This window comes from Solanum stenotomum, chromosome 11 (genome assembly GCF_019186545.1).
Source record: "Solanum stenotomum isolate F172 chromosome 11, ASM1918654v1, whole genome shotgun sequence".
Taxonomy (NCBI): Eukaryota; Viridiplantae; Streptophyta; class Magnoliopsida; order Solanales; family Solanaceae; genus Solanum; species Solanum stenotomum.
This window is the reverse complement of record NC_064292.1, coordinates 49559426-49570858: the sequence shown is the minus strand read 5'-3', so window position 1 is coordinate 49570858 and position 11433 is coordinate 49559426. Positions and strand designations below refer to the sequence as shown.

Here is an 11433-nt window from a genome sequence, read left to right as displayed (position 1 = left end):
TGTAGAAATATGAAAGAAAGAAATCTTGAAATGTGAAAATTTTCTGATGTCTTTCTCATTCCAATGTAATAGATTTATACAAGATTATTTGGCTACAAGACAAATACATAAAAGAATATTATTGTACGGTTGTCTATCCTAGTAATGGATAAGGTTCAAATTGCATAACAAACTATGTACTGTGATATGTACAAAAATTAGAAATTTCTAGAATGGAAATTGGTATAAGCTGAGTTTGGGCTGAATAGAATATTTGGGCCAAACTTGCTGCACTTCAAGTTCCTCTCAATACTCAATTGATTCTAATTAGGCCCAAGCCTCAATCTTTACCAAACAAACACAAAATGCTCCCGTTACTCATTCTCTTGAACATATCTGTCATGTTCCTCTATCCTTTGATCAAAACATACAGATGGTAAAGATTCATTCTCAACAGTTAGCCCTTGAATCAAGAGGCATTGTAGAATCTATATCAAAGTAAAATGAGTTAATGACTATCATTAATTTATGCACAACCTATCTTTGCAGATAACTTTGCCCAATTTTAGAACTCTGGAAGGAAAATACAAATCAAAATAACCATGGTAATTCGACGGAAATACCAAAGAAAAATATACCAAAAAATGATGATGATGATGATGACAATGCATAAAAGCAAAGCAATGGTCAGTTTCTGTGCGTTAAATTAAAATAACCATGGTAATCGGTAGCTTTAACAATCTCATAGTTTACACGCTGATTTAGAGATACCTCATACCACATATGGAAGTGCCAAATATTTCGCGTTGTAGTGTTCTGGTGTTTTGCCAATACGTTTCTATCTATTTGAGAAGCATTAGTTACCTGTAATATTTAGTAGTATACCCTTTGTTGAAGTCATATTTTTGGAAATATGAATTCAAAGAAAGAACAAATAGGTTGGGATTCCAAACAAGTTGGGTCAGCTATATCAATCCCCACTTATTCATCTGTATTATATGGAGTTATCTTGTTGGCAAGCCTTATGCGGGCTTGTCAGCCTACCACTTAAGTTGCTCAGACACTGGAGTGGGTGCCCAATACGGTTGTGGATCTAGAGGTTGGATCCTTCATGATCTAAATTTTAAAATTCAGGGATACGGATCCAAGTATGGATTTGGGTGCGGGGACTCGGCTAAAAAATAATTCAAATATCTAAAATAGAGTTATAAAACCTGAATTATGCGATAATTATGTCCAGAATTTCTCGTCAAATTTGGTCAAAGTACCCAAAATAAGTTGACTAGATCGGATACGTTTCCCACACACGTCGTATCAACACGGGTGAAGCACCGAAAATGAAGAGTCTGACCAACTTAGTCTACCACAACCCTCCTTTATACATGCTTGGGACCGGGAATGTAAGCACACACACAGAGACTGACTTCTAACCACAGATAAAATTACATAAAATATAAAGTAACTCAAAGTCATGGAGTGAAATGATCAGTTTGGATATCACAAATGGAGCAGCAAATTCAAGAAAAATCACGACGATAATACTGGCACATCATCATGCCAAGATTACTCACTCATGGTATTATCCCCAACTCAACTTCATCTTTAAATAGCATTATAAATGTTGCAGTGTGTATATTTTCTTCCTTGTTTCTTCTCTTTGAGATAAGAAGTAATGGAGAGGGAGAGGCAAGAAAATCAATACCTTTGCCCAAGCAATTCTTTTATATTGTTTAGCATGTTGCTGTACAACTCTCCGGTGTCTTTGAACCCAATCATCACCCAATAAATCCTTGGCTTTCAGACCTACAAGGAACAGATTATAAGCACCAATTTCCAAGCAAACATATACTATTGTGGCTTATATACAGTCTATGCAACAAACCTGCGAACAGATCTGACCATGTAGTGAATATTGTTCATAAGGAACAAGTTAGTCAGAGATGGATCCTTATACTGCTTACATTTCCCATCCAAATTGGTTTGAAGAGCCTGCATTATGCCCATTGTGACAGCAGCAAGTTGAGAATTTGAGTTTCCATCTTCAAATTCATGGAATAGTAACAAAAGGAACCAAGCAACTCATCAGGGAATATTAACTCAACAAAATAGGAAGAACATAATAATGAAAGATGGAAATGAAGATACCTTTGGAGTAATTTGAAGTTGAAGCTCATAATTTCCCAAGCTCTCTTGCTCTTCTTGAATTCTCTTAGCACTATTCTCTAAAGCAGAGGTGCATTGCTCTATTTGGATCAATTTTAGTGTCAGTATATTTCCAACCAACCCAGAAATAGTTGCTCAAGCATTGGAAAATTATCACTACCAGCTGCTTCCCACCTTTCCATACCTACGCCAACAATTCGTAGATATTTTAATTTGTGAAACATAACATCTTCATCTACTTTCCAATATGTTCCAGTGAATGCATTATTCCCCTTGAGCACCTGAAGATTGGGTAAATTAGCGAGCAATTTCACAACTTCGCATGGTATACAAGTACCAATTAATCTCAATTTCTGATAGTAGGACTTAATTTCTTGATTTTAATCTCCAGAGAACATGTTCAGGCCAATGGTCTCCAGGTTTATGTGTAGCGTCTCCAGCTTCTCTAGAACAATTAGAGAATCAAGTATTCCGCAACAGAAGGAGAGTTATAGAGATAAAGTGTTTGCAGTTATTTAGGAACAAAGGTTGCTCTCCAATACTATCATTTTCTGCCTCAAGTGGATTAGATATATACAGTGGCGAATCAATATCCACATGTCTTAGCTCTGACATGCTCCAGATTTCTATTGGCTGCTCCAACTCTGTTGGTCTGTTGACACCAATATTTCTTTGAAGAATTATGGTCTGTAGATTTCTCAATTTGGCTAGTGAAAGAGCTTCCTCAATTCTTGTAGCAACATATCTCAAATGTACAAGCTCAGGTATTACACGAGAAATCGTACCAAACTGATAATACGTCCAACACCTTATAACAGAAAGAAAGCATTACTCTGAATTTTTACTTAGAACCTCTCAATTCAATTAACCAACAACATACTCAGTGTAATCCCACAACTGGGGTCTCGGTAGAGTAGTGTGTTCATAGATAGACCTTACCCCAACCTTGGGAGGTAAAGAGGTTGTTTTTGATAGATGCTCGGCTCAAGTAAAGCATTATAAAGCAGTTTGGAAAAAAGAAAACAACGGAAGTGAAAAAACCAAGACAAAATACTAAAGAAAGCATGACAGAGTCTCAATGTAAATATAGAATTGAAAGATAAGTACATGTCTCAATGTATTTGTTTCTCAAATAGAACAAAACATAAAGTAAGAAACAAGAGGGTCCGCCAGGACGACAAGTAACTACCACTCAACATATCCTCAGATGTAACTAGAAGAAGATCAATCACACGGATCCGGGCTCGAAACCTACACAAGCGTAGAAGCAAGGAGTGAGTATCAAACAACACAGTACTCAACAAGTAACCTATTAAACAAAGCAAAACTAACTATAATACGAGTACCCAGAGGCGAAGCCATGATGATAAGTTTGAAGAGCGCATGAACATATTAATTAAGAATTGACTAATAATCAAAGATGGAATTTTAACATACCCGTGGAAAAGTAATAATTTGAAGCTCATAATTTCCCAAGCTTTCTTGCTCTTCCTGAATTTTCTTTGCACTAATCTTTACAGCAGAGCTGCAATGAACTATTTCGATGACTTTTAGTGTCATTATTTCTCCAATACTCTCGGGAATCTCCTCTAGTTTAGGCAATTCATACAGTAATAATTTCTCAAGCATCGGAAAATTATCACTACCAGCTGCTTCCCACCTTTCCAGATCTCTGCACCTAAATAGGCATAGACATTTTAATTTGTGAAATACAACATCTTCATCTACTTTCCAAGCTGTTCCATCGAATGCACGATTCCCATAGAGCGCCTCAAGATTGGGTAAATTAGCCAGCAAATTCACAACTTCCCATGGTATACGAGTACGTTTTAATGTCAACTTCTTAAGATTAGGAAGAGAAATATCTCCAGAGATAATCATCGGATCAATGTTTTCTTGTGTTTTTATGTTTAGTGTCTCCAGATCCTGTAAAAGACTGAGAGAATCAAGAATAACAGTCCAATCAGGATGTTCAGAATCATCTACAATCTTTAGCTTTTTAGATTCGGAGTTCTTCTTATGATTTCCGCAACAAAAGGAGAGTTACGGAGATAAAGTGTTTGCAAGTTATTCAGAAGGCACAAAGGTTGTTCTACTTCAACAGGATTTGATATATCTAGTGGAAAATCAATATCCAAATGTCTTATCTCTGACATTCTCCAGATATCTAGTGGCTGCTTCAATGTTGTTGGTCCGAGATAGACATGCCTTCGAAAAATTATGGTCTGTAGATTTCTCATTTTGGCTAGTGAAAGAGCTTCCTGAATTCTTACAGCAACATATCTCAAATGTACAAGCTCAGGTATTACACAAGAGAAATCGTACAGGACTGGTAGCACGTCCAATACCTTAAGCAACTTGAACTGTGAAACAATGGAACACATCCGTACTGAAAAATCGTTTTGCATTGAAATAAAGGTGCGGATAATACCACTGCTATGCTGCATACGATAATCATGCTTCTTTTCATCTTTAGAACGTTGATCATCTATGGCTTTGAGAACAATCCCATTCATGACATGCACAACATTTTCAGTATGAGCTTCACTTAGGCACAGTTGGCGAAGAAGATCGTGAATTTTGCAAGTTTTCATCCTTCCATTAGCCCTTTGTTCTCCGGTCAAAATTAGACTTCTATCAATTAACTCTTCTAGATACTCCTCTGCCACCACTTCTAACCTTTTATTGCTTCTTGCCTTTACGAATTGCTCAGCAATCCATAGCCTAAGCAACTTGGAAACGTTAATCTCTCTGTCTTCTGGGAAACCCCCAATGTAGAGAAAACAAGCCCTCAAATATTGGGGCAAATAACTGTAGCTCAAAGAAAGAATTGATTGGCACAGTTCGGATACTGTACCAAAGAATGAGTTCAGATTTTCCTCAACGTTCTTCCAATTGTCATGCGTTAAGTCCATTTTTCCAAGAATTCCAGCAACGACAACAACTGAGAGAGGCAATCCTTGACATTGCTGTACAATATGCTTCCCGGTTTTTTCTAAGAGAGGAGGACAAGGATTTTTTTTGAATAATTTTTCAGTGAATAGATTCCAACTATCTTTTAGACTTAGAAAAGACTTACTATGAGGCGGAAAATCAGGATAACTGACATAATCAGCAACATACTTGAGCCGAGTGGTTAATAGAATTCGGCTTCTATTGTCATCATTTGGAAATGTTCTTTGCATTTGGTCCCAAGCCTTTGTACTCCAAATATCATCTATGACAATTAGAAATCTCATACCCTTAAGACCTCTATACACAATCTCCATTAGTTCATCATCGCTTGTTTCTTGCTTGCTTCCAGTAATTGAAGAGACAAGTTCAAGAAGCATTTGTCTCTCATTGTATTCTTCAGAGATAGTAACCCATGCTTGTTTATCAAATCGAGAACGATGTATGAATCATCATAAACTTTTCTGGCAAGAGTTGTCTTACCTATACCGCCCATACCAAAAATTGGTATGACAGTTAACTCGTCTGTTTGGGTAGTAACGCGATCAAGTATGATGTTGAAGTCATCCTCCATCCCAACAATAGTATTTTCCTCGATTGTACTTTTTTCTAGTGAGGAGGAAATTCTTGCTAATTCTGCAGATTTGCTTCCATGGTTGTTAAACTCGATCAACATCACCTCTTTGTTGAGAAAATAAACATGTTGTTCCACTTTCAACAATTCTTCATAAAAGGATTTACAAGCCTTTTGCCGCTTGTCCTCGCGATCTGCTAGAATGATGCATCTTAGACTTGAATCAATTCTATCTTCTACTTTGTAAACTACATTTCTGATCCTCTTTTCTATAACCTTGAAATTGAAAATAGATAAATTAATTATTATTAAAAAGAATATATATAACATCAGTAAGATTTAATGAATAAGATACCTTAAGAGTTTCAATATCCTTTGTGGTAGTATTGTCAAGGAAATGTTGAAGAGCAGAAAGATTTTGACAGAGAGATTCGAGATGTTGTTGTATACAACATCGACAAACGAAAGATTGATTAGGTTTCAAGAGTTGGTTCAATGTATACATAAGTGAAGAAATTGCAGCATAAGCCATTTCTCTTGCAGGGCAGAAAGAGTCAATAGAGAGGATAACAATTATTGCAATTTGCAGATTTAATGTCTCTGCTTTGTTATTATTAGGCTAAGAGGTTTTGTCCAAATGATTATATTTTTTTCCAAATGTGGGACACCATTTGTTTATAATTGTGAAACAAGGACTAAACTTTTGTCATTATCTTTAATTAAACAATTGATGGGTTTGTTGACAAATGATGACACAATGGTTTAATCAGCCTAAGAAGGATTATTCATCTGTTTTGTCTTCTTTGACAACTGCAATTAATTAATCGAGATGCATTTAAGCTAATCAAGACACGAGCAGAAATTATCAAGAAACAAAGAGATACCTTTGCAAATGTGAGAGCTTTTAACTGAGAAAACTGTGTAACTCTCAATTTGAAGCTATTATTATTCAAAATAAACAAAGGCCAACACACACGTATTCCTTCTTTTATTGGTATTTTTTTTTCATACTTCTTATTTATTGTACTCCTTCGGTTCATATTAAGCGAATTGTTCGTCAACTGACAATAAATATACATTAATTAGGGGTGGCAATTTCAGCCCATATTACTGAAATAAGTCCATTTTACCCATATTTAATGACTTGGATCACTCATATCGGATATTGTTATCTCCTGTATTTAGATTAGCAAACCAGAAATAATAAAAGATGAAAAGAAAAACACAAAGAACTATTTGAGTCTACAGAACCCACTGTGTGTCCTTAAGAAATTTAATCCCCTCAAGTACCCGAGGTTGCAGATTAATTCTTCCCAAGATAAAACGGATTAACCATTAAAGAAGTAGTTGTACCTCAAACTTTGATAATTTCAACGAACTCAAAATGACAGCAACGAATCACACACACAAACACGATCGATCGATTTTGTTTTGTTAGAAATGTATGCAAAAGAAGGGAAGAATTCGATACAGAAAAATGAGAGAAAACCTCTCTATTTATAGCCAACAAAGGGTAAAGGTCACAACCCTTTGGAAAGAAGACAACCTTTCAAAAAGAAGACAACCTTTCAGAAAGGTCACAACACTTTGGAAAAGGCATAACCTTTCAAACAGTCACAATCCTTTAGAAAGGACACAACCTTTCATAAAGTTCACAACCCTTTGGTATAGTCACAACTCTTCAGGAGAGTCACAACCCTTCATTTCCTGTTCAGACCTTTAAAACCCAACAAATATGAGCTTCAAGTTATTTTAAGAGGGGAAAATTGTATGAAATAACAAACTATTAATTCAAATTAAATGATATAGTCATAGTTTATTTTAATTGTAATTCGCATCAAACATCCCCTTTTTTTGCCATCTGATTCGGTATACAATTAGCCATTTTATACATTTCGGTATAAAATATATAAAATGTGCATGTGTTTGTATAAAACGAGAGAAAAGTGTATATATACAAATATAAATACATATATTTTCATCCTATACACTTATAATTATACAAATACAGATTTTATTATACAAATTACAATTATACATAAGTGAAGAAATAGCAGCATAAGCCATTTCTCTTACAGGGCAGAAAGAGTCAATAGAGAAAACAATTATTGCAATTTGCAGATTTAATGTCTCTGCTTTGTTATTATTAGGCTAAGAGGTTTTGTCCAAATGAATTTATTTATTTTCTTAATGGGGGACACCATTTGTTTATATGAGTAATTAAAAGAGATGATGGATGACAACGCAATCAAATGAGAAGCTCAATGGGGTATTTCTTTTTTCTATTTTTATAATTGTGAAACAAGGTATAGCGCACTAAACTTCTGTCATAATCTTTAATTAAACAATTGATGGGTTTGTTGACAAATTATGACATAATGGTTTACACTACTACGATTAATCAGCCTAAGAAGCTTATTCATCTGTTTTATCTTCTTTGACATGCAATTAATTAATCGAGATGCATTTAAGATAATCAAAGACACGAGCAACAAATATCAAGAAACAAAGACATAGCTTTGCAAATGTGAGAGCTTTTAACTGAGAGAATTGTGTAAATCTCAATTTGAAGTTGTTTTTCAAATATCATTCATTCATATGCATATGCATATCTTAGTAATATAGTAATATATATATATATATATATATATTACTAAAACTGGGAACAAAAAAGGTTGAAAGTTGAGGTACCATTTTATCGGGAAAATGCATAAGTACCCCCCCAGCCTATGCCCGAAATCCCAGAGACACACCTAACCTTTACTAAGGTCCTATTACCCCCCCGAACTTATTTTATATGTAATATTCTACCCCTTTTTGGTCTACGTGGCACTATCTTGTGGGCCCAACGCATGTTGACAAATTTTTCAAGGATAGTGCCACGTAGGCCAAAAAGGGGTAGAATATTATAGATAAATTAAGTTCAGGGGGGTAATAGGACCTTAGTAAAGGTTAGGTGTGTCTCGGGGATTTCGGGTATAGGTTGGGGGGGTACTTATGCATTTTCCCCATTTTATCCCTATACTAGATTAAAATATTATAAATTTAACTCTAAAAGTGGGAATAAAAAAAGTTGAAAGTTGAAGTACCATTTTACCCCTACACTAGATTAAAATATTATAATAAATTTAACTCTACAAGTGGGAACAAAAAAAGTTGAAAGTTGAAGTACCATTTTACCCCTACACTAGATTAAAATATTATAATAAATTTAACTCTAAAAGTGGGAACAAAAAAACTTGAAAGTTGAAGTACCATTTTACCTCTACACTACATTAAAGTATTATAAATATTTGGTTAATTACATGTTTAAATATTAGTGGTAATTAATTATTGAGTAAATGGAAAGTTCATGTGTTCAAAGGAGGATTGTTTACTCTTCCAGATTTTAATGGAGGTTCGTTGGATATATTTGGGAAAATGCATAAGTACCCCCCCAGCCTATGCCCGAAATCCCAGAGACACACCTAATCTTTACTAAGGTCCTATTACCCCCCCGAACTTATTTTATATGTAATATTCTACCCCTTTTTGGCCTACGTGGCACTATCTTGTGGGCCCAACTCATGTTGACAAAAATTTCAAGGATAGTGCCATGTAGGCCGAAAAGGGGTAGAATATTATAGATAAATTAAGTTCAGGGGGGGTAATAGGACCTTAGTAAAGATTAGGTGTGTCTCTGGGATTTCGGGTATAGGCTGGGGGGATACTTATGCATTTCCCGATATATTTAATATTCTTAAAGTTGTTCTCTTATACTCCTTAATTACTTGTCCACTTTTTCTTTTTTAGTTGTCCCTAATTACTTGTCCATTTTGACAAATCAAGAAAGGACAATTTTTTTGACCTATTATACCCTCAATTAATTACTTTGAAAAAGATAGAACTTTTTGAAAACAACTTTTTAATTCATACACTTCATAATTAATAGGGGTAAAATGGTAAAGTCACTCTGTCAATAATTATTTTCTTAATAGGTGTGTCAATTCAAAAGTTGACAAGTAATTACGGACAGAGGGAGTATCTATTTTGGCCCTTTGAAACTTTCAAATAGTATTTAATTTAAAACTTTAAGATGTCTTTTGGTATTCCTCTATTTTTATCTATATAAATTCATCTTTTTTGTTTCAAGAAACTCACATCCAAAATTATCCTTTTTTCATTTCATTGTTAAAGTAGTGAAGCCATCAACATCTAAAGTATATGATATATCCACCTTAGTCTGATTATATATCACTTTACGAAAATAAAGTGATTTTTCTATTTGATTCATGCTTTAGTTTGACTCGATAGAGAAAACTTTTGAATTTTGATTGGATATGAGAAAAGGTGTCGACAAAAACTTGAAAAATTATGTTCCGATTTTGTATCTCTTTTTTCATTTATATAATGTTATGATTAAAGTCTTAAGAAGGATGCGTATGTTATTTTTTTGTTACATGTTTATTTTTTTTATATTTCTCTATTAGTCTTTTTTAATTTAATTTTATATAATTATTATCATAACATTTATTTGAGATTGTTGTATTTTAGTACTCATTACACACATATTTTCATTGAATTTTAATCATCCTAACAAATTTATAACATATTGAATGAGACACAACACACGTGTCCTAGTCATATCATCATATATATTATTATAAGTGGGAAGATTTAACTTCAAAGTTAAATTACAATATTACCCGTTCACTAAATTTAAATATTGTTAATAAACTAATTGATAATTTTTAAATAATAAATATATGTTATTGAATTACCATACATCTTAATATGACACATATATACAAATTTTAGTTAGAAACTTTACCTATCCCAACTTCAACCAATCAAATTCTCATAAATGTTAAGTATATCATCAATTTTTCTAAATGGGCTAAGAGGTTTTGTCCAAATGATTTATTTTTTTTCTAAATGGGGGACACCATTTGTTTATAATAATTAAAAGATACCTTTGTAAATGTGACACAAGCTTTTGTCATTATCTTTAATTAAACAATTGATGAGTTTGTTGACAAATGATGACACAATGATTTATTTACACTACTACTATTAATCAGCCTTAGAAGGATTATTCATCTGTTTTGTCTTCTTTGACAACTACAATTAATTAATCGAGATGCATTTAAGCTAATCAAGACACAAGTAGAAATTATCAAGAAAGAAAAAGATACCTTTGTAAATGTGAGAACTTTTAAACTGAGAGAACTGTGTAACTCTCAATTTGAAGTCGTTTTTCAAATTATTATTCAAAATAAACAAAGGCCGACACACTCGTATTCCTTCTTTTATTGGTAAATTTCTTTCATACTTATTATTTATTGTACTCCTTCACGTTCATATTAAGCGAATTGTTCGACAACTGACAATAAATGTGTGTTAATCAATAAATATAATTTTTAAAAATTATAATTTTATTTCAATTAAATATGAGCCCTCAGTGGGCAATGCAGTATGGGCTTACAGTAGAAGGAAAACAAAGCTGCAATAATAGAACCAATGAGAAAAAAGAAATCAGGTCAAATGACTCAACAACCCTCAGCAGGCAAGCAGGCATATTGGCATGCTGCTTGCTTGAGCTAAATGCACACATACAGTCTCAACACACACATTTCGTTTAAAGGTTATATGTACGCTATAATATAATACAATTCAGGTAGGACACCACATATAAGGATGGATCCACACTTGGCCGAGGGGTGTCAAGCCACACCTTTTCATCGGAAAATTATATTGTATATAGAGGTCAAATTTTGATTTAATAT

At 33.7% G+C, this 11433-nt stretch overlaps 1 protein-coding gene and 1 long non-coding RNA gene across 7 annotated transcripts in view; one reads left to right on the top strand and one right to left on the bottom strand.

The window, feature by feature from the left end:
* The window catches only part of LOC125845392 (uncharacterized), a 332594-nt gene extending 327264 nt beyond the window's left edge, over positions 1–5330 (top strand). The window contains exon 3 of the long non-coding RNA XR_007444275.1: positions 5228–5330. This is a non-coding gene — a long non-coding RNA (uncharacterized LOC125845392). The remainder of the gene's footprint in view (positions 1–5227) is intronic.
* Positions 1–11433, bottom strand: part of LOC125845341 (putative late blight resistance protein homolog R1A-10) — a 700072-nt gene that overhangs the window by 549485 nt on the left and 139154 nt on the right. Inside the window, exons 1-2 of one of the 6 annotated variants that reach the window (XM_049524830.1) lie at positions 6024–6270; positions 5578–5944 (exon numbers count right to left, since the gene is read on the bottom strand). The exons of 3 other annotated variants lie outside the window; for them this stretch is intronic. In XM_049524830.1, coding sequence (XP_049380787.1) covers positions 5578–5944; positions 6024–6200 — 544 coding nt within the window. In that variant the 5' untranslated portion in view covers positions 6201–6270. Of the gene's footprint in view, positions 1–3684; positions 3821–5577; positions 5945–6023; positions 6271–11433 lie in introns of those variants that run through there. 2 more of the 6 variants (XM_049524831.1, XM_049524838.1) reach the window with 2 other exon arrangements.